This window comes from Antennarius striatus, chromosome 11 (assembly GCF_040054535.1).
Source record: "Antennarius striatus isolate MH-2024 chromosome 11, ASM4005453v1, whole genome shotgun sequence".
NCBI classification, from domain to species: Eukaryota; Metazoa; Chordata; class Actinopteri; order Lophiiformes; family Antennariidae; genus Antennarius; species Antennarius striatus.
Genome location: NC_090786.1, coordinates 5,425,001 through 5,449,320, shown reverse-complemented (window position 1 = coordinate 5,449,320; position 24,320 = coordinate 5,425,001). Strand labels below are relative to the sequence as shown.

The window sequence follows — 24,320 nt, the reverse complement described above, 5'->3', positions numbered from 1 at the left end:
TAGACTTCTGTTGAGTGATGAAATTTTTTGTGGAACAAGACAAAACAAATCAGAACACACACACACACACACACACGCGCACACACACACACACACACACACACACACACACACGCACACAAAGCAAGTGTCAGAATTTGGCCAAATGACTGCATGAACAGTGGAGCTAATCTGTTTTTGACACCCATAAATCACATAACTACTAATCCTGGAGAGACTTTTTTCTTTGGCTAGAAGAGCAACAGTACTGAGAAATATATCAAGAAATATTCTATCCAGAAAAAGGCAAATTTCAGTTTGCGGGGGGGGGGTGGAGATGTAGAATGGGTTGCACTCATCTCTGTTGCTCATGTTTTAGGATGAGAAGAATAAAAATGTCCCCTGTGTTGCATTCATGTTCCTGTAGTGATTACAACGTAGCTTTTGATGTACCGTCTCTGTAGTTTCCCAGTAATTAAGACATTCCAACTGAATACAAATTTTATTACAAAATCCTCATCTGGGAACGGGATGCAGATGATAATTTGTTTTCATAAATCAGACAGGAGACAAGGAGGAGAGGGGAGGCGTTTGGGTGGAGCATTCGGGGCTCCACTTGACCTTTGCCACTCTCTCTCACTGTCCTACAATACAGCAATATAATATACCAGTTTTTTCACACAGGCACACACTGGCAGGCCTGGCCTCCTCCTGTCTTATGAATGAATTGACACCGTTGCTGACATGTGGACAGACACACAAAGCGTCATTTAGGACCGGGTCATTTGTCACATCAAAGCATTCCTTGACACATAAAGGGGGGCTCCCTGTAATCTGTCAGAGTAAAATGTAAACAGGCAACACAGAGCAGCAGGATCAGCCGGCCCCCCGCCGTCACATCAGCTCAGGCCCTCAACCCTGAAAGGTTTTCAAATGACAAACAATATCCCGGGGAAAGGCGGCCTGACAAACCGCTTTGTGATGCTAAGATAGACATGAGGGGTGTCAAAACATCCATCTACAGTCCCTTTATGAAAGCTGATTTGGAAGTGGAAGTGGTTGATTCTTTTTATTTCATTTTCATCAGGACTATATTAAATATTAAAAAAATAAATTTAAAAAAATCATAATACTTTTGTGATTTATCTCAAAATAATAGCAAAAAAAGGTACTTAAAAACAGCTTAGTTTATTTTCTTTCTTTCTTTCTTTTTTAAAAAAGAAAGTTAAAATTGCTGGCTTTTAGTTATATTAAATTCTGTTGCTCTCATGATAAGAATCATACTGGGCTTGTTTGCAGTCAAGTTAGATCTCAACCATCCAGCCCCTTCAAAATAAGTAGATAAAGGAAGTTAAGCCAGCAGCTTCTTGGCAGCATATCACATTAAGCAACATATAAATGGATACAGCGCCAATTTCCTGTTATTACACCCATATCTTTCTTGGAGTTTAAGTTAATCGGCCACATATTGTCTACTCCTCTGTGGTGCTGTCATTTTTCTTGCCTCCCCTGCTATCTGGAAGTTTTGCAAGATGGAAGGTAGGTATTTTAGGTCTTCTCTACATGTAAAATAGACCCCACCCCAGGCATCCAGGGCTTCAAGGTTAACACTCACTTATTAATGGGACAGAACCAGGAAATGGAAGTCTGATCCTCATTAGTGCAAGCCTGAGGGGTGAGCTCTGATCCTACAGTGTCATGGGTGAACCAGATGTTTTGTGTTCATCCCGTTTAACCAGTGGCTTCCCTCTCCCTCACATTCATGCACACATCTTTCAGAAATAACATATTATTGAGTTTATTTGATGTCAACTGCTGAGGCACATTTGTGCTACCGTAAGAATTGGTGATAAAAGATGGCACAATCCTGCATGGTTTTTGGGTGTGACAGACATTCACAGACAGTACCTGAGTGACATTTAAAATCATCGATGAAGAGCTGAATTTAATTGATTATGCAGACAAAACTCAAAATTTTCAGAATGATTTTAGAGACAGAAATGTGAATTAATCCAGCCCAATGTGGAATTCCTCTGTATGCTTTTATTTTTTTTTCCTGTGATTTATGTTAATATTCTAATCAGATTTTTGATTAAAAAATATTCAAAACCAAACCCTGTCAAATAGCGGCGGGGGCCTTAGTGAAGTGCTCCACTTCTTTTGTGACACCCACGTTAATGGCAGATTTGTGTTTGTATTTGGTTTTACTATAACCGACCATCGCTGCTGATTTGAAACCACCACAAGAGACAACGTGGGCCGTGACGTCACTTTCGTAAACTCATTCCAATTCCTGCACAATACAGGACTGATAAATGTTCAATCCTTAGGACAGTGAAAATCAATCCAATGAAAACTCCAAGTTAGTACTTATCTACTTTCCCACGTAAGAATTGTCTTGAGCGGATGTTGGGTTTGACCAGACTAATGTCAACAACCCAGAAATCCCTCATGAATCTGTACAATATGTAAACAGACAAGAATCCCACCAATGGCTGAAATCTGGAGGCGTTTCTTCAGGCTTCCGTCGTCCTGCAAGCGAGACGATGGAGAGGCATATCTCCGTCAAGGCAACAGCATGAACCACGCTCCAGATCGGAAAACACGGCATTGGCCTTCAAAACAAAATACCCTACTTCGAAAGAAAACTTTGCGTCAGTTTACCATTCATTATTTTGAAGAGAGAAAATGAAATTGTGAATATAATTCCCAAAGTATTCATAATAATCACATATTTGAGTCTAAGTTCCATCGTTATTCTTGTGTGGCTGGTCAAGAACATTTTATTTTGAAGAGCAACAAAAGGAAGTGCTTTAAATGTTATTACACTTTACCTACATCAAAGGTACAGAGCGTTAAACTATCAATAACAATTGGACGACTTTCCTGTGGGAACTCCTGACTGGGGGTTGGAATATTTTACTTTACCAACTTATGGGACAAACTCAAGTAAATATAGTTTCCGTCTCAGTCCTAAAGTCCAGAAACTACCTGTGGAACAAATGTGTCAGCGCTCGTGTGATGTGATTAGCCGTCGTCGCTAGCAGCCTAGCTAGGTGTATGGTTGTCTTCGGTACTGCCGCAAAGAAGGTGATACAGTAATTAGCTTGCAAGAGGGCTGCGTTCGCTCGGCGTAGTTTGCTGCACAATTCGCCGTCTGTCAACGCCGATGATAATGCCGTGGATATCACAGTAAGGTGAATGTTAACAGTCACAGTTAACCTACTTTCACATGTTAAGTCGTTAGCTTAGCAGCTGAATCGTTCCGGTTAGCGGAGCGCAGCGGCTCTGACTATACCCTGGATTGAGAGACATTCCATCAAATATTCAATGTTTACAACTTGTTTATTTTAGTCCGGGTTTCTAGTTGTGCTCCTGAATGCAAATTTTATAAATGGTGTCCTTCCCGAGGCTATTTCTAATGTAATGTCATCACATCTCAGTTACTGTCCCTACACATAAATTCATATTTTTTCCAAATCTGACATCACAGGTTAGCATGTGACGCCAGCAAATAGCCGACAACGAGCACTGATAACATTAACATTTACACCGCTGTACGAGGCAGTAATGGGATAACTGCTAAACGGACAAAGCATCTCCTCACCGGGACGTTCAACATTTACTTGGTGTTAAGAGAGATTCTCCTTAGTACCGGAGCTTTGCAGTTTGAATCTCTGCTGATCGTGTGTTTTTTTTATTTTTTTCTATTTACAGGAAGATGTGTTCCTACCCACTGGGCTACTCCCTGTCTCTGTCGAAATAATGGATTAATTTTCATCATGGGCGCCGCGAAATCAAAGCTCGATCACTTCTCCAGAGACTCTGCGTCCTTTCATGTGGATTTATCAAGCAGCATTTAAAAGCTCGACCGCCACGACTGGGTGTGCTGCTTTATCTGGTTGTTTTCAATGTGCTTCCGGTAAAACATTTGCTATGCATCTGCACTGGTTAGATATCCACCAGAGCTTCTGAATACTAGCGAGAATTCGTCTGAACGAAGCCCAAAGAAGGAAGTCCAGAGTGGGATAGGTGCACAGAAACTACCCCTTTCCCAAAGAAACATGGCTTCGGTTTGGAAGAGACTGCAGCGTGTGGGGAAGCATGCTTCCAAATTCCAGTTTGTGGCTTCATATCAGGAGCTGATAGTGGAATGTACAAAGAAATGGTGAGTCTTTTTAGGGTTGGATCGTCGACAACCATAGTGCTGTCATTTAAGTCCCATGAAAAGTGTGTGTGTGTGTGTGTGTGTGTGTGTGTGTGTGTTTGTGTGTGTGTGTGTGTGTGTGTGTTGGAATGCTGAGCTCATTTCTGGTGGCCATAATTTACACACGCACACATACACACAGTCTTCTTGGTGTGCAGGCATGTCTGCAGCTAGGAGGGGCCGACTGCCTTGTAAAATTGCAACATTTTTTTTTTTTTTGCTTGCACTGATGTTGGATTTGTTTTGCTTGCGTCGTGAGTTGGCAGTGAGAGAAATTCTGTGTCTCCCGTGACCTAAAGGCCTGAATTGAGCTCATGTTGGATCTGCTGAAATGTCCTTTAGTAAAGTTGATAACTATTTTTTTCGTTTTAGATCCCACGTTGCTAAAGCTTTTTTGCATATTCACTCATTTAAAACTTAAGCTGCTGTGTGGAAAAAAAGACACACTTAGCACTTAGTCTATTACCTGTTATTAGCAAAATATTCTTTCCTCTAAGTTAAAATTTGGAACTGTTTCACATTTTTCCACCCTAAATAAAATGTGACCACTGCTAGAAACATTTGCAGCCGTAGTGTACAAAAATACATACGTTATGTTATAAAGAGGTGGTTAATTCTAGAATGAATAACACATTTTTCTAACTTGTAGGTGTGTTTATTCATGCAGATTAGCTTGGTGTGAGTTGCTTCGTTTTGAAGATGCCAAAGGGCTGTATTTAGGGAATTCGACACCAGTTTCTCTTTCCATAAATCATGACCAGGTTCCTCTCAATGATCCACATACCTTGCTCAGATCAGTTTCACGTAGAACCCTTTCATTATTGAACTTTCTTCACTGACTTCATCGCTGCATTAAACAGAATGTGCTATTCTCATATTACAAGAATAAAACCTCTCATCCAGTAGTTGATTCGTGTTTTCTGTTATCAACAGAACAGTCGAGATCAATTCACAGCTCTACATCATGAAAAATGTTGTCCCTTGGAATTGATTTGTTTCAGTGCAGCTGATTTTCTCGTGGCTTCAGCCTCGCCGTATGAAGGTACCGTCCAAGTACATCGGTGTAGTAATGAATGAACAATGTATACAGCAACAAGGTTGTTGAGGGGCTGGATAATGTGTCTTCAGAAGTCTTAAGTGGAGAGAGGCGGTTATATTCTACACTTCAGCCTGCAGGACTGTCATTTAATGAGTGAAACCGTGGACATTTGAAGAAACGCTGTAGAGAGAAAAGACTTTACACATGTAATGCCTGCAGACATGGATTCTCAAGCAGTTGGAGACGTGACTATCCAGGCCCCCGTTAAGGTTAGACCTGGGACAGATGTTAACGTGTTGAAGAATGGAATGACAAAAATGTACATCTCTTCCTCGAGCAAAGGGTGGGTGGGCTCAGAATGCAGTTAGTAATACATTTTTGTTTTGCAATTGGAGCAGGGATCTTTTATCTTGTTAAGCGGAAGAGATATTCACATGACCATTTGGTTAATAATTTAGTTATATCTACTTCACGACTAGTTTTTGTTAAATGTGAAAAGAACATAAAATCTAAATCAAGTCAGCCTTTGCTGATCGTAATAAGTTGAAATGGTGCTTGGCGCTAGTCGGCTTTATATTTGTCATTCTGTCAGATTTAGATCATAAGCGGTCCATCTTGTCATTCGTCAGCCTCTTGCTTGTTTGCGGCACTAACACTCATTTGAATTTTAGGTGATACTGCATAACTTGGTATTTACATATCTGCTGAAGCAAGACGTTCCATCCTGTGTGTGTGTGTGTGTGTGTGTGTGTGTGTAGGCCGAATACAAGCCTGTTTCCTCAGCTTGTGTTCAAGCAAATGTGCTTAAGTGAGCAACGCCTTGCTCAACGCATATGAGAAAGTGTTACCGTTCAGTTTCAGCCATCCTTGGACTTCATCGGTACGGTATGTTATTGTTAGAGTGGAAAGTTTCCATCCATGGAGACTGGAAACAGTCCCTAGAGCTAAAATGGATCTGAAGTCTCAAAGCCTTCAGGGGTGACGTTAGAAAACCTGCAGCTTTTCCTGAATTCTGAAAGGGTAAAACGTTTTACACTGGTCTAATTGTTCTTATTGTGCTGTATGTGATTTAAAGCATCGTGAACAACTGACACAGCTTGAAGGCAGAATGAAACATCAGTGTTTATAGAGGGTAAGCCATTTCAGGAGACAGGAAAAGTGTTTTTCTTGGTAGTTCATAAGAAATGTGACAAAACCAACTGTATGACGAATAAATAAAGACATACAGAGAGAATTTCAAGAAGCTTGGCTGCATCAGAAAGCTATCCAACCAGTTGATTTTTGTATATTGATCTATTACTAAATTGAAATATACTGTAAAGCTCATGTTTTTCCAATACATGCCCATAAAAGCTGTGTCAGTGCTCTGAACAGGGCTAGCTTCCGTCCCCTCAGCAGAAGGTGAGCTATTAGCGTCCTCGCCACATCCAGGTTCAGGTTGGATAGCGGCAAGTGGAATAGAGACGCGTTTGAGAAATACAGATATTCTTGCCTAGTTTGTACTTTGGTGTTGATATTTAACCGTTTTTTTTTTGTGTGTGTTATTTGTTTTGTACCTGTAACATGCCGACTTTGCCCTCGACCCAGGTTAATGTCACTTGACCATTTCCTCTGCTTCACTCTGCCTGCCTGTGTGACAAGCATGGATAAGAGACGCCCACACCAGGGTCAAGTCAAGTCCATTGTATGGATTCCAATGTATAAAAGATATTCATGCTCTGTTGGAAAGTGAATTGTGTAAATTCCATGAATAAAATATATATTATGCCTTTCTTTCTTGGGGCGGGATGGGAGGAGACAGCATTGTGCATCAGGACTAATCCATGCCAAACAGTGCACTGTATATATACTGTAATGCTTCGGTCCAAGGTTGATTTCTACAATTGACAGAAGATTAGCATTCATCCATATGATTCTATCAATTTTCCATAAGCTCAACGATAGCTCTCTTGGTTGCCTACTTATCATATCGTCACAGAATTAATATACTCAACACCAAATTTGCTAAAGCATGTAAACTGATGTCAATCCTGGAAAATAGGGCAGGCATCAGTCTATTGGGTAATGTCTCACTGTTTTTTTGAACAGCATGTGTCAGGCTGTGACATGCCGTCTTCTGTCGAACATGTGTGCATTTTGAAAAGCATCCATCACGTCTGCCGGAGAAACATCTTCCCCCAAACCTGTTTGATGTGTCTCTCCGATCTGTTCAAATTTCAAGACCTTGAAATGGGTTTTTTTTCCTGTTGTTTTTTGAGTGAAATCATGGCACCGATTGAGTATGGTTCAATATTTTCTTTTGCGCACAAATTTTGCATGAAACCTCACGATTTGAGTTATCGCTGCAGGCTTCTCCTGCAGTTTTTATTCAAGCCTGCGGGTGTGCACCAAAAGAGCCTAAATTGGTTGGTTAGTTTCAGTCACATGGTCCGACACGTAGCTTGCAATATATTCTGTCATTCAGGTTCAATTTTGTTAAGTATAATCCAAACTTAGTGTGACAAGAAACACGTCAGCAGTTACTGTTCACAAAAGAACAGATGAACTTGGATTGGCGTTCTGTGTCCCGCCATTGCAACCATTTAAGTCCTTGACAGAGAAGGAGGGTGAGGACGATGGAGACCAGGGCAGCACGCCAAATGTCGGTGATTTGTACATTGTGTATGTGAATGTGTTGAATCATGTTAGGTGTGCTTCATCTCTTGCATGAGATACATTCAGGAAAGGTGTTAAAAATGAAATGAAGCTGCAGCTTTTGAGTGCCATGGCATTTGGGTGGAACAGAACCTGTTCTGTTTTATCTTTTCAGACCTAACATGTCTGTGCGGTGTCCTGGAGTGCCGAGAAATGTACCTATAAATAAAATTTATTATTACTAGCTTGAGCACAATGGAATGTTATTTAGCAACCAATATGTGGAATCAAAATGAAAATTTCTCGGCAATTCTGATGGAACTGAAGTTCGGAAACACGTTCTTGGGGCTCAAATCTTTGATCAACTTGTCCAAAAGAATTACCAGAATGATTACAAGTTATCTAAATTAATAATTGATTTTGTTGGTTGTTCAAAAATATTTCAATTGAATCAATACAAGATTTTAGCTGAAATCTTTTTGCTTTTTGGTAATTCCATGTTCAGGAAGTCAATAAATAATGATTGATTTTTGATACTTCTGTTTTTCAAGTTCATAGTTTAAAGTGCTTAAACCTAACAAAATCTGCATCTTGTAATACTATAATAATCTAAATCTAGCAGCTTTATAAAGCAGCACTGATCTACAGTGTCTTTTTCAGAACCTAAGCAAACACAATGGTTTTCATTATTGATAACGGGGTGTTTACTAATGTGTTCTTACTTAGTTCCTTAATTATAACATTCACTGCTGCTTTAAGTCCACTTATTGTTTCGTCCTCTCAGTACAGTTTGAAGCTTTTAATCTGTTCCTCTCCTGATGACGCGGTTGTTGCAAACCTTTTTCTAACATGAATGCCTCCCCTCTCCCCTCTCTTGTTGTTGTTTATGATCATGTCACTTTAACTGCTTTGCAGTAGAATCCACCCAAATGTAGTCGCTCTCTGCAGCAATTATGGACACAAACATCTATTGACAGCCCACATCCCACACAAACGCACACACACACACACACACACACACACACACACACACACACACACACACACACACACACACACACACACACACACACACACACACACACACCACATACCAAGAAGCATGAAACATACAGGGTGGTGAAAATGTCAATGGTTTGTTAAGAGTGATGTAAACTCATCTGCTTGTGTGTGTGTGTGTGTGTGCGTGCGTGTGTGTGCACACGTGCATGCATACATGCGTGTACTGCTGCCAGGCAAAAAACCCCCCAAAACATAGCACTGGAGCCTGCTCATCATTTATTACTCTGCACAGCAGCACTGCAGCATCTGCATCTGCAGAGAGGTAGTGAGTACAGTCCATCTGCAGACCAGCCCCTTCTGTAGATTCTTCACGTCTGTAAAGATAATGTTCCAGCTTCATTATTAGCTTTAATTATTGAAGTGACCTCGTTGACAAGCAGCCTTTATTACAAAACTCATCTTTTTAAAAAAAACAAACAAACTAATCCATCGTGTGTTTTTTTTTTGCAGAATAATTTTGATAATTGAGTCGCTCTGCTGGACTCCAGTCACTTGACTGCTCATGTACCACTGCTTTAAAGCTGTCCTCGCTGGGGGCTCCTTGTTTTTCCATTGATGTACTTGAAGCACATGATGGTTTTCAGTCCTTCCCTTTGGCTGTCAGTTAGCTTGTATGTCCGTTCCGTACTTTATTTCGTAGCTGCACATGAGCTAAAAGCATCATGAGTTGCATGAATGTTCTTGTGTGGACGTGCGATGTGTTCAATTCAATTTTCAGTCACGACAAAAAGGATCTCGAGTCACTTGAGCGTGTCCTAACAGGAAACTAGAGTTAGTCTTCAGTCTTTTTTTTTCAGGGCACACGTGGATTCCACATCTCGTGTTGCTTCGTTTGTGAAGCCAAAGTATGCACGACAGTTCAGTTTGTGTTTATTCCTGTTTTTCTCCCTTGTGAGAGTTAAACTGTGTAGGATCTCAATTTGTTTAGATAGGAAGTACATTGCAGGGGACTTTACCTTCCTCCCCACAGAGTCTTTTACAGAAGTACAGTTAATGTGGAGAAATCTAATGAGAGAGGAATGAAAGTGCGTTGGGGATGAGCCAGTAAACTGCAGCATCATGTCAAAGGATGCACATATTTACTAAAACTGCCTCATGAATATCATGTAGATATGCAGATCGTCTAATACTTCGTGCTGTACTGTCTGATGTACTGTCTGGGTTGTACTGCCTGTTGTCCTGCCTGTGTTGTCCTGCCTGTGTTGTACTACCTTTGTTTTCCTGCCTGTGTTGTACTACCTGTGTTGTACTGCCTGTTGTACTGTCTGTGTTGTACTGCCTGTTTGCCGTGGGTCAGAAAGGACTGCAATTTCATCTGTGCTGTATGTCATGCATATATAGTACATTTGACAATAAAGCTTACTTTGACGTTGACTTTGATATCATCTGGTATGAGGTGTATAGATGATCTTTGTCACTGTAGACCAGGGGTGTCAAACTCATTTTCACCAAGGGCCAGATATAACTTGTAAATGTAACTCAGTGTAATGTAATATAAATGTAACTACTCCTTATTGTTTAATAACTTAATTTATTACTTAATCAAGTTACAAACGTTAGCTTCACAGAAAAAAAAAGAAGTCTTTTTTTCTCTGTTATAACATTTTAATTTGTCAGGGTATAAACCCATAGAACTCCATCAATCAACGAGAAACATCTGACACAAGTTAGGACATTAACTTTGTTCAAAACGTTTTTGTCAAAGTTAAAATGGGCTTAAATACTGGGAAACGTAGTTTTTGGTCAAAGCACACTTTTGATCTATTAATTTTTAGACACTCTGACCTTTTATGCTCTCGCGGGCCACATATAATGATGTGGCGGGCCACATTTGGCCCCCGGGCCTTGAGTTTGACATATGTGCTGTAGACTGCACTACTCTTGGCTTTTTTAAGCCCTTAAATGTGGGTTTGTGTCGCGTTTGTGATCACTTTATTAGTCTGGTAAGAGACTGTTGTACAGATTGTGTTTACACTGCTGCATTTGTCTCGACAGCAAGGGAGAGTTTTGCTGATGAAGTTTAAATGACTGTGTATTTATAGGGTATTCGGTTCATTGTCAGAGAGGGAGGGGATGAGCAAATCAATGCGCGATACACAGCTGTGTAAGAAAAGAAAGTGTTTCCTCAATAACCATTGGTCCAGATATCCATTAGCGTTTGCTTCGTACCTGGTGCGCATCAATATGTTTATTCAATAGCAATAGGTTTATACCATAGCAACAAGTTCGCAAACTGCCCATGGGGTTACTTTGCGTGTGTGTTTTGTCTCCCCCACCAAAGCTGAATAATTCCCACGCTGCTGATGTATCCCAGAGAGGGGAGTAAATAGCCTCATCATCTGTTCATTGGCTGCGTGCCATTAAAAGACTTCCATTGCCACTTTTAAGGAAGTAGTTGTGGAAACAGTGATGTAATAATAAGGCAGCATTATTGTCAGGGTGATGGTACATCAAGTACCATTAAAATTAGAAAATAAAAAGATGGTATTATACGTGCGTTTCTGTACTCTGTCGGACAAAAGCTCCTCTATTCAGTTTAGGTTTCTCCTCAAGGCTGAAATTTTCACTCCTCTTTTCTCATCTCTCTCGTCCGTTTTGTTCATTGTTCCCTTTTCTGTCTTCTCTCTGTCCATCATAGAGACAGCCATTGTCTTCCCTGTGCCTCGCTCTTCAGCAGTGTTCAACAACAGAACCCTGCGTGCGCACACACACACACACACACACACACACACACACGGATCCCAGATGGATGCATCTCATGCAGAGATGATGCCTCTGATATGAACTGTATCACCGGCAGATAGGACACATGGCTACAGGGAATCAGTGGATGCATGCATCTCCTATCACCTGTGTCTTCTATCACCTGTGTCTCCTATCACCTGGCCTCGGTTAGGTTGCTGTAACCCTCAGCCTCTTGCAGTGTTTTTCCTGCGACGCACAACCTCCTGTGTTTGTGTGTGTGCGCACACGTGTGCATGTTTGTGTGTGCGCCGTGTTCTGTTCACATCTCATGATTTATTCACAACGGTGTGTGTGTCAGGTGTGTGAGTGTGTGTACGGCAGCAGGCCTGTGAGAATGGAAGACATTGAGAAACAAGCTCTGATCAGCCCCATTGATTTTCATTGTGTGGGTGGATTGATGAATGAATTCATACCGTCTAGTTGGTTTTTTTTTGCTAACCTGTGTTTTCTTTGCTCACTCACAGGCAGCCAGACAAACTGGTGGTGGTTTGGACGCGTAGGAGTCGGCGGAAATCCTCCAAGGTTTGTTTTTGATGAGTGTCTTTTAAAAAAAACAGCGCGTTAAGGAGCAATAGAATAAAAAGTTCCTCAGTTGAAACTTCCCTCCATCCTGCAGTCCCACAGCTGGCAGCCCGGCATCAAGAATCCTTACAGAGGGGTGGTGGTGTGGCCCGTACCCGAGAACATTGAGATCACCGTCACTCTTTTCAAGGTAAGCTCCACCCGTTTGATTTATTTAACAGTGACACTTCTTATTTATGCATAAAAGAAATCTGAAGAATTTTATGATTATTATTGTAAGACTGGGCGGTGTGTGAGTGAACTGCACATGTGGGCTGGTGGAGTGTGTCACGGCGCCTACCTTACTTAAACATGCTGTGTGCTGACAGGCTAGCTCAGGGCTCAGTGTCTCATTACCTCTTTCCGTGTCCTAAATAGCCCTCAGATACCTGCCTCTGTTTGTTGTGTGTGTCAGCAGATTGTTGTTACTGCATTAAACTAGTAGGAGATAAGGAGATTAATTTACTTCTACGTATGGACATCATGAAAATAATAAGCATTTTTTTATTTTCTGTGATGTTAAATGTGCATTTGTAGCACATTATAACTGTTCTCTCTAAGGTAATGCTCGTCTAACACTGCAGTACATTTTGGCGTCTCTATTCCGGTCCTGCTTTGGACATCCTGTCTCGGAGGAAGTAATAAAGCTCCTTTTGTAACGAGGCGCAATGTCACATTCTGACACATTCTGCAGCCTAAAAGCTAGTTTTCTGTCTAAACAGCACAAACGGCCTGATTCGCTATGAACTTTTTAAGTTTTTCTAGTTAAGGCGTTACTATGAACACAAACAGAGCAACAAGAAACATCTGGCCACAGGATTTATACGAGTCTAATATTCACTGCCTATGAGTGCCAGCTTGGAGAGATTTTTTTAGATTTAGATTTTCTCTTTTTCCTTGTCTCTCCCTTTTTTTTGCTTCCCTTCACACAACTTAGCCTCTTAGAATCAGAGATCACACAGATGTTGATTGATCTGACACTGTCTCCAAAGCTGCTTCTGAACCAGTCAACCTGTTTAATACTAGAAAATGATCTGATAAATCTATTGTTAAATAAGAGCTAATACTGGTTTGGATCCCAACTAAAAAGAATAATTTTGTGGAAATGAAATAAAAACATGTGGCCCAAGATGAGGAATAAAACTATAAAAGGTTGAAGATTAAGGTTATTGATACTGAAATGGGTGATGCAGTGCTGCAGTAAAATCAGCGGAGCTCAGCAGTCTTGCACCTTTTCTTCAGTGAGACTTACACTGGCAGCAGCCTCATAGAAACTTTATAAACTAAGAAAAGATCCAGACATGATCATATACCATAGATAGTATTTGAAGTTGTTCTATAGATTCGATCCTGAAAGCAGACAGCCAGCAGCATCACCCCGTTCTCAGGGAAGTGTTTGACATTTATATGTTTTTTTTTTTCTTTTAATAGGACATCTGTATTTTCCAACTTCATGGAACAGTTAAATGTTTGGTTGAACAGTGTCAGGTTTGAAATATTTAACCTGTGAAGGTACTTGTTAATGCTAAAACACATTAACAAGAGAAAAGAGATCCTCTCTCCAACTGAACAACTAAACTGAGACTCTTCTGACAGCTTTATGTAATAGCTGACCCAGCTCCTCTGGCTTTCATACAGAGTGGGTAATAAAGGAAGATGTGACATTTGGATGCAGGAGACAGCAGCTGGACCTCCTCTGTGTGTTTGTGCTGTGTGTGTTCTACTCCAGACTGCAGGAATATTGATTTCTCTCCAGGGGTGTGTCACAGGCCCCGCCAGACAGACTGGTCATCAGGGCTTCTGTGTGTGTGTGTGTGTGTGTGTGTGTGTGTGTGTTTGTGTGTGTGTTTACTGATCCCATAGACAGAACATGTTGTATTTATTGTGTTTTCATGAATGTTTGGTAGGAGAGTGATTCACAGTGAATTTCAGAAGCATGTATGAAAAAAACGCTCCAGTTTACCAGTTTATCAGGTGACCCTTACTGAACAAACACGCTCTCATAACAGCAATCCTACAAAAAATCCTCCTTTCATTACGCTTATTAGTAGTAGTTTGTGGTGGAGTTGCTCTGTACTGCAGAGAGATTTCATTAAAATACCCGTCAATATAATTCCAAAGGATTCCAGTAATAAACTGCAGCCTCTAGCGTGGTAATCAATTTAAAAATAGAAATATGCAGTTAGGGATATTTTTGTATTTTTGTCTGTTTTTCTCTTTATTCAATGATAGCTTTTGTAATTTTGAGTAATGATTTCTGATTTGTGACTGCATCGAGACAGCCCTCATATGCATATTCATTTCTTTTTTTCCAACACCTTTGCAGGATCCCCATGCAGAGGAGTTTGAAGACAAAGAATGGACATTTGTCATTGAAAATGTGAGTAATATTTACTATTTTCTTTATTTGTGTTTTTACTGACAGTGACTGGTGATTCCTCAACTTTATTCTAGGCCTTTCATGTTGACATGCAGTATGCGGATTCTGCCACCTTGTGGTCAGGCTATGCTATTACATCCTTCTGTCAGTGGCTGGTATTCTTCAGGTTAAAAAAGTCCGAGCTGATTTCTATCATATTGAAATAGATAAACGGACTTAACGCAGTCGAGTTTGAGGGTATAAAGATAATAAATGTTCAGTCAGTCTATTCATAACTACTACCTGTTTAAAACAGCTGCTTTTCGTAACACTCATTTACCCTTTTCCCGCTTTTTGTCGCATGAGTCACGACCATTCCCATTAAAAGAATGAAGTGTGAATTCCAAGGCAAAACTGAATAAACACTGACTCACAATGGCTCACCGAACACCGGGAAGATAGAGGAGCATTTGGAACTGAACGTCGATGGTTCCTGGACTGGTGTTAGGACCAATTGAAAGATCACTAATTAAGTCTTCACGATGTTTCTGTTGTATATTTGAACTGCTGACACAACTACTGTTGTCTGTGAGGAGATGGGGGTCTTGAAAAGGGCAGTCAAGACGTTTTGCCTCAGTCAGTTTCCACAGACATTCAGCTCCGAGGAACGACGGCAGAACCCAGTCCAACTATTTGTCTTTGATAGAAAGCAGAGAAGACAAGCAAGTCAGGCAGTATTCTCCTGACAGACTGTGGGAATAGCCACAGTGTAGGTTTGCTGTGTCTCTGCATACCTGACTAATGACAGAGAGATCAAAGCCACGGCAGACTGACAGCAGGAATGGAGAGAACCGAGGAGAAAAGAGGGAGAGAGGAGACTGAGGGGCAGCCTCATGCACTGCAGAGGGAAGGCAAGAATAAAATGACGGCTACGGCAAAACGAGACAAATGATGGATTTTATTTTGTGCAGGAAGATACTTCTCTTGGGTTATAAAGTTGTGTCTTGTGTTAACCTGTTTTTATTTAAAGCACACTCACAGGCTGCTAGTTTAACTCCTTATTAAGACATTACTTATTGCAGCCTTTAGAATTTAATTGATGAGAGCAGATGAGCATAAACTGAATTTACAAATTGGCCACCAGGGGGCAGTCTGCCCTAAGAACTGTGAAAACCCCTGTTTGACCCTTCAACTTTAAATCTGTTGGATAACACACATATGTTCAGTGAGTGTGCATGTGTGTATGTGTGGGTGCGTGCATGCTCATGTCGTTGTGTGTGTGTGTGTGTGTGCGCGCGCGTGTGTGTCATTAGGATAGGTATTTTTACACAGCTGTGAGTGCATGCATGTCTGTCTTGACATACGTGTGAAGACAGGTGGAACGTAATACAGATATTTTAAATGCTTACATATGCCTGACCACATTTCCTTCTGACTATTCGCATTCCTCCGTTCGCACACCATCTCCACCTCTTCACATGTCTTCGCTAATTCAAAGTCAGCAGGGAAGGAAGAATGGATGTGGTAGCGGGCACCGCTCCGAGGAGGTGGAGGGGGAAAGAGAGGAGAGGTGAGTTCTCCTGACCCCTCATCAGACGGCAGAGGAGAAAAGGGGAAGAATACGCCATTGTGCCTGAGCACCGGTGATGATGAAATTCAAGATCTCTGTGCTGTGGCTTCGTCTTAATCTGGGGGTCCAACCTCGCGCGAGGCTAATCCCTTCCCGTCGAATTACTGGCCCTGGTTAGATTGTATTTTGTCATTGAAAATGGCAGTGTCAAACAGTACCTTTTTCTCTCCTCTATTTGTTCGTCTGCCAAGATGAATCGCATAATCAAAAGATGGAGAGAAAAAAGAGAGGGAGGGGTGGGCCAGCTGGAAACGGCTACACAGTAGTATCTCTAAATTGCACGCTTACCCTTGCCTTTCACCCTTTTTCAAATAGGTGCATATTATCAAAAAGGTGGGCAAATTGAGAGTCAAAAGATTGGACAGCTATATTTGAAGGCATTGTGCTGACATGCTCTTTTGTATTTGCATGTGTGTATGTGTTGGGAGGGAGGGGGGCGGGTTGTTAATGTGTGTATGTACGTCTGTGTGTGTTTGCATATCAGCCAAAGCGAGAGATGACCAATTTTCTTCAAAGCTTTTTGGAGGGATTTAAATAACACACACACACACAGACACACACTCTCACACAGGACTGTTGTATTTAAAGTGAGAAGCTATCATGTCTGAATACATTGAATGTACAGTGATACACACTCCACCCCCACCCCCCACCCCCAATGGCTCTCCCTCCGAGCCATACCTCAGCCCTTTTCTCACTCACATTACATCAATGTCACTCAGAATTCGTAGAATTTCCAAAGACATGGCCTCTCTGCCCGAACATGGCTCACACTGCGTGACAGCCTGCCTGTCTGCTGCACATTTTCACACTTTCGATTGTGTGTTTTGAAATAGTCACTTGAAGGAGTCGCAGCTTTTTGACGCCCTCTTTTACTGCTTCGACCCGATGCTGCGGCTGCTTCAAGGAAAGCTCATTGTTATTTTTCAAATCTGCTCAAAACCGATTGTCTCTTGAACACCTCTTTAGACTTACTTGAGTGTAACGTCATGTGAGCTGTTCTTAAATGATTACATGTGTACGATCAATTTAAAAAATTTTATGTTGTATATTTAGGATTTTTTTTAACCTTGGTGCATAATGAAGATGAAGAGATGATGTCGCCCTTTGACCCACGTTTTTACTACGTTCTCTTTCTGTCTGTTGTTGTCCTGTATATTGTGGACCACATCCAACTCCATCAGATTCATTTTACACACACACACACACACACACACACACACACACACACACACACACACACACACACCCCTCTGTATTGAACCCGGCGTGATGGTGTGTGTACCGGCCCCCTCCTCTTCGCTGTGTGGAACACATTACGTAGGCCAGTGGCTTGTGAGCGCTGACTGGGCCTCAGGGAAGAAAAACACAATTATTTCAGCCCTCGGCTATTCACGCAAAGGTGACAAAAGCTGGTATGAAGTATGAAATCCCAAAAGTTTCTCCCATGCCGCGGCCGACAAATTGGGATTAATTTGTTCTTGTGTGCACGCGTGTGTTTCCAAAGTTTTCACCTTTACTCGTTTTCCATTTCTTAAGTTGTTTGATAGCTCGACGCACACTAATTTGTTGCTTCGCAAAGAAAACGTGTGTTGTTTTTTTTATTTCCACGTGTGCTCACACTGCTAATTTTAAATGATTTGCTTTGTGTAGTCGGAAGCTGATAGGAAGTGAGTGTGTGTGTGTGTGTGTGTGTGTGCGTGTGCGTGTGCGTGTGCGTGTGTGTGTGTGTGTGTGTCTATTGCTGTAAGGCAGGTGGAGGGATCGCACATTCACATAAATTAATTTAATCTAATGGCCCTGAGAAGAGGCAACAGATGCTGGCGATTGCACTCCCTCCCATGTCTGGACCCCCTCCCTAGGTGTGCACACAAACACAAACAGTCCAAATACTCCATTTTGTGCCAACATGCAGCATGTCGTCATTGTGTTCACACACACGCACGCACGCACGCACACACACACACATACACACACACACACACGGGCAGCAGAAGGCAGGTACGCTGGAACAATGTAGAGCAAACTCCTCCTCACAAGTAAATTAGACTGCAACAAAAAACAATGCATTGTTGCTGTATTTTGGGCGTCAGTTTTGTGTGTATTTGTCCAGCGCAGACTGTCGAAGGTGCCTTTTGAGGCCGGGTGGTCCCTCCTGTCGCCCTAATAGGCTTAGTGGCCCCTAATCCACACCACACCACCCCATCACATGGCTAGTCTGCTGACTAAATGCTACGATGTCCATGAGGTGTGTGTATGTGTGTGTGTCTTTGTGTAGGTGTCATATGTGTGCGACTTGGTGGCCATTCCAGAACTAAGACAATAGGTTAAGGTATCATCTCAAATGTGTGTTGCGGTCTTTTCTCCTACTATGTTTGTTAGCTGTGCAGGATTTAGCGTCAGATTACAATCATCTCGAAACTCCTGGTCTCACAATACAGTACAGTGCTCCGGGTCAGGGCCAGTTTAGACGTATGGCAGGCTTCCTCCATCGATAAGGGCTCATTTTAGGGTAACAAACCCCCATGATTATCATTTACAGGTGATTTCACACTGCCAGAAACCTCCTTAGTTGTGTTGTATCTCTACGTGTTGAGTTCTCCTACTTTTACTCTTTACCTCCTCAGTGTTTTTGTCACTTGTCTGTCATCCTTGTGTTTTCGCTTATCTCCTACGTTCACATGTCTTCATTTTCTGTATGTGCGCCTCTTTCGTTTGTACCTGCGACTTTGTGTGTTGCGTGCGAGTGTCTTGTCCCACTGGTCCAGGTTGTGACCTCGGCTTTCATCTCCGTAGTCTGAGGCTCCCGCGTCCCACCGCGCTCTGCTCCCGACCAACAATGCAGCAGATGTCACCAGACTCTGCAGCAGACACACACTCGGTCTCACACACACACACACACACACACACACACACACACACACACACACACACACACACACACACCACACACACCACACACACACATAATCTCACACAGGAATATAGATACATTTTCCAGCCCACACACTCACCATGCGGTGGCAAAAACCAGCCGAAACAGGTTTTTGTTTTGCTCACTCGGTGCGATGTTTGACCCCCAAACTAACATCAAAACAAAAGTGCATCCTGGTAAACATCCGCATTTTCACCTGTGTGGTCTTGCAGGACGGACCCAATAGTCACTGTGTGTTTTGACCTGAAATGGAGTTACAAACCGGAGCGTTGAACATTTGGGCAAAACAGATGGACAGTGGTAAGTCTGTGTGACCCCTTTGACAGGGCATAAAAACACAAATCCGTAGCCGTAGATGATGATGTTGGGGCGGTCGAATGACTGCATTCTTTCAACACCTGTAAATAAGTTTATCCCTAGTCACACTGAAGCACCGTCTACTAAAATTATCTCAGTTTTTGTGGAAGGCAAATTTTTGTTTGTGAACACATTGTCTTCTCAACTGAAGTTGAGTCAGAATGAATGAATTCAGTGTTAACTCTGACAAATATGCACATATGAAGTTATTTCTTTCATCTGTAGAAACAATAAAAAAATTGATTTATTTGCCTTTTCTTTCTAATTGTTTCTGTTTTTCTTTTTTATGAAAGTTTTCCTTTAAGCTACAGTTCAGATTTTTTCATCTGAGGCTGCTGCTTCTCTTATCAGTCGGCTTTGAGTTTGTCCTCCATGGCGTTACGGCTTCAAATCCTTCCGACGGCCCTCCTTTTTGGCCAGACTTCTTTTTCCTTCCTCACCTCGCCTTGTTTTTGGTATCATGGTTATGATGGGCCATCGGATGGTTCTGATGCGATGCGAAGTGGGGCAGTTATTATCTCTATCTCTAGGTTATTTATTTTGTTGTGTAGGACTTTAGATGGCTGCTCGTGATGGAGACAGGCCTATGTGGCCCACAAACACTGCCCTCTGCAAATCCCCCTGTTTATCCACAAGCTTGACCTGCTGGGCCTGTGTGGGCGATTCGTTGGTTCGGGGCCTTCGTGTGATGTACGTAGGCGTTTCGGTGGCATTTGTGAACTCGGGTTAAACTCACCTTGGCTGTCATTATCTCCTCACAGAAAGGACAAGCATCGGTTTGTTTATGAGTATGCACAAACGCACAACTGCTGGAGACCTAAGGCGACTGTTCCGCTAAGCGACGATGAATGGGGCCTGGTGGTGTGCTCTGATGTCAGCGCTAAGCCGGCCACTGACAGTTGGACTGAACCCCAAACACGTTTGTGTCTCTGTTTGGGATATAAATCTGTGTTTGGACTACTGCACCCAAAGAGGATAGGATCAGGGATTGGAGGCAGGTTGCAGTAACGGCATATACCCATGAGGAATCCCTTTTTTCTCCGCTTCTCACCCGTGTGAGTCGTGACGAAGGACACATTCTTACTAGTGGGCGAATTTGCTATTGAATGTCGATTGAATTCTGCTTTACACAAAGCGTACTTTTACATTTAAGTTAGAGCCACCGGTGCTTTTTTTAGGATCATAGGTAGATCCACATTAACAGAACCGGTGAACCCTATTGTTTAATCGTGCAAAAGGAATTTCAATGAACAAGCTTTCACACATGCACACACACTAAGGTATACCAGCTCCTTATCCAATCCCTCCACTAATTCCCCCTTGATAGAAGGTGTTCATTGTTTCTCTTTCATTCTAATCTCTCCCTCTCCTCTTTTTAAAATCCATATTAGATTCTCTTTCAGTTGGCCACAATCAGAGGCACTGATGCAGAGCATCACCCTGCTAATGCTCTTTGTCTCCCCAGATTTGTCACTTAGCATGGAGAGTACACCTTTGTCATGGAGCAGGGTGGGAGAGAGAGAAGACTCTCACTTGGGGCAATTGTTTCTTGTCTCTGGCTGTCTTAACCCCCACCCCACCCCACCCCCCCACCCTCCCCATTACGCAAATCAGCTTTGCTCTGGATTAGGGCCCTATCATAGCTCTTTCAGATTGCAGCAGTCTGGCTAAAACAGCCAAACAAACAGAGCCTGAAAATGAGACCAAGAGGTTAGAAGACATTGTTATTTCTCAATACAGTATACTTTCATTTCTGTCTTTACTTGTCAAATCTCGCACATTGAAGATTTTGTTGGAGTTTTGTCAATCAAAAAGCTCTTCTCAGCACTCCCGGGGAGTAAATAAGGATTCGGTGGTTTGCTCAAGGGTTGTGGCATTTAGACCAAAAAATCTGGAGATTGAACCACCAAGTTTCCCAAAAGCCAAAAACATCTCTTACCAACTGAGCCGTGGAGACGCCACTCGTATCATCACTGGTTTTATTTTCTTGCTTTCGCAACAATATTTACACACCGGTTTTGTCAGTTTTGCATCACTTGTATTTAGGTGTTCCCTAATATTGTGTATTGGTATCTTTTGTACTCCAATGCTCTTCCCATGCTGTCCGCCACCGTGGTCAATCTGCCACGCTGGTATCTAAACTGCTGCTTCAAAGCAGTAGAGGAATCAATCCCAGATGTAGTAGCTGGGCTGTTGGTGCTGTAGTCGTCTGAGCAGTAATGTCGTTGCTCGTTTTACGTCTTTATGATGGTCAGAGATGGTGGAATGGTTGGAAAAGTGATGAGCAGGCACTTCACAGACTAGGGATGGACTTCTGCTATAATCCTATCGACCTGTCCATCTCCCTCGACCTCCCCCCTCATCCAACTTACTTTCCCCATCAGCCTCTTTCCTTCATTTTCTCAATATTTGACTGTTCTCTTTTTTTAATTTATTTCAGTTTCTTTGCCTTCCACCTCTCTGTCTTGAATTTTCAAATTCTGTACCCTTCTTTGCATCAATTTCTTGACCACCCTCTCTTCTTTTACAGCCCCCCCCATGTCCCTTTCTCTCTCTACGGCAGAAGTGCAGAGCCAGGGCTTTTGCCTGCTGGTAATTTATTTTCCCATTAGCCCCCTGTCTGAAGTGCATGCTCTGGGTCTGAGTGTGTATGGGGGGGCCACTGAGGTCCACCCAAAAGAAAGACCCTGAGAGTCGAAGAGAGGAGGGCACCCTGGACAAACTGATAAGATGAGAGAGGGAGGAAGGCAGGGCGGGAGGGACAGAAATGAAGGGAGAGAGAGGACATGAGATGCTGACTTGGTGTCTATCTTGGCATTTTTCCTTAAGGTGAATTGTGTTGCCAACTAATTGGAAAAGCTAAATGAAAATTGGAGATATATGTGGAATGATTATTGCTTTCGATGTTATCCCTGATTAGTCAGTACAGAGAAAATTAATTTACAGTAACCATCGCCGATTTGTCTTTTAGCAAACTGACTTGCACAGTTTTAGTTTTCTGTAACTTGAGATTGTCAGACATAGCAGGTTTTCTTACGGTTTTAGCAGGATATTTAATAGTCAAAGTACATCTCTACAATATGTTCAAATATAGGTTCAACCAGAGCACACAGCCATGATGCAAAAATACAGCAGTGCAGGAAAACATGACCTTATTGGGAAAGTCAGAAAGTATAAAGCAAGCCAGATGATTATTTTGCAGGTGGAGCAACTTGCGCTCTGGCCGGGGTTGAGATGATAGCTTTTATATCTGGAGGTTTCTTTAATATGGTTGAACCTCTAGAATATTACTTTTCTTTTGTGTATTTCTATGTGTGCTTGGCCTGGTGCTGGAAGCTAGCAGGAGATTAGCTTGCAATAAAACAGCCCCTCTCCCAGTCAGGATTAGACCTTTTAAGGCCTGGTTGGTTTGTGACTCTCCTCCTTTCATCTGCTGCCATCAGAGGAAACCCTCGCATTAAAGGCATTCCTGTCTTTACACACTTGGCTTTGTTTTCTCCGTTGACTGATTATCAGTGATAAGTGTGATAACTGGATTTTGCAATCTGGCAACAAAGAATTTTTGACCTCAGATGAAAGTCCCATCAATTGATAAATCAGTTGAAATGAATTAAATTAACAGGTTTGCACTTTGATGTCATTAAGCCTAATAACAGGGATAGTTTGATACGTTTTCTTGTGATCGTGAGTGCATGTCAGCAAATAAGTATCTTCTCTGTTGCAAGCTGGTCATTTTCCAGTGATATGTCTTTAAAATGAAGACGTGCTTTCATCATACACAGCCAAGCAACTACAACCACAGAATAGCTATGCTTTAGCTAGTATGCAGCTCAAGCACAGCAGAACCCGTCTTTAGAGTTTCTTCAACAAGCCTTCATAAAAGGTGAAGTCTTCACTGTGTTGTTTCCTGGTGATAGTCCACAGAGTCCAAACACAGTAAAAATATAGAGGACTCTTTCTTTTAGGCAAGTTTAGGCAGAACTGTCTCCACCTACAGTACGCTTGGCTAAAACTCCCATACCAGTATACCACCTTCTTATTTTGGCATTAAATAGATTTCCTTATAGATTTCTGAATTTCGATATTGACTTGCACGTTATGACTGTGTGTGTGCGTATGTGTGTGTGTACGTACGTTGGCGTAATAATACACCCAAAATTCATTTGCACAGTTCATTCCATTTATTAACACCATTGTTATTGTAATTCTCCACTGCGGTGATAGTGCTTGCATGCCTTTTATGTCCATTGTTGCATTTAAAAATGCATACATACACACTGCTTGGGGGGGAGAAAAATAAATCCTCACATATAATAGTAGCAGATGAATAAATTGGTCTTAATCTGAGCGTCTGTGCGCGTCTATAACGCCAATAGTGCAGTATTCGTAGGTAGTATGTAAAAAGGCTTGTCTTATCAGTTGTGAGGGGAGGCCAAATTGACACAGAGGAATCACTCCATTGTGTGCGGATTCAAAGAGAGATGTGAGCACATTGGATGTCTCCATTTCCAATAACTGTGACCTTGAGGCAAGAGGAATAGCACTCTGCCCCAACACACACACACATACGCACACACCTCCAATCTGCTGACTGCTGTGTTCAACCAGAGCCAGTTGATTCTGGGTGTTGGCTGCGAGGCTAGCATTATTACCTCGGCTTCATTCTAGAAGGTAAATTAAGTTTGACTTTTACTTTCTGTGAACCACACGAATACGGGTCATAAATGAAGAATGTGTCCCGAGGTCTCCAAGACAATCTATTTTTTCTCATCCGTCATCCATAGTCTCTCATACCATATGATTTTTCGAAAG

General features: G+C 42.1%; 1 protein-coding gene across 7 annotated transcripts in view; it reads left to right on the top strand.

Annotated features, from left to right (window-relative positions):
* The first annotated feature begins 2,825 nt into the window (after positions 1-2,825).
* Positions 2,826-24,320, top strand: part of ehbp1 (EH domain binding protein 1) — a 103,371-nt gene continuing 81,876 nt past the window's right edge. For 5 of the 7 annotated variants that reach the window (XM_068326705.1, XM_068326702.1, XM_068326706.1 and 2 more), the window contains exons 1-5: positions 2,828-3,176; positions 3,697-4,147; positions 12,131-12,188; positions 12,283-12,378; positions 14,554-14,607. In XM_068326705.1, coding sequence (XP_068182806.1) covers positions 4,044-4,147; positions 12,131-12,188; positions 12,283-12,378; positions 14,554-14,607 — 312 coding nt within the window. In that variant the 5' untranslated portion in view covers positions 2,828-3,176; positions 3,697-4,043. Of the gene's footprint in view, positions 3,177-3,696; positions 4,148-12,130; positions 12,189-12,282; positions 12,379-14,553; positions 14,608-24,320 lie in introns of all 7 variants that reach the window. The other 2 variants (XM_068326704.1, XM_068326703.1) reach the window with 2 other exon arrangements.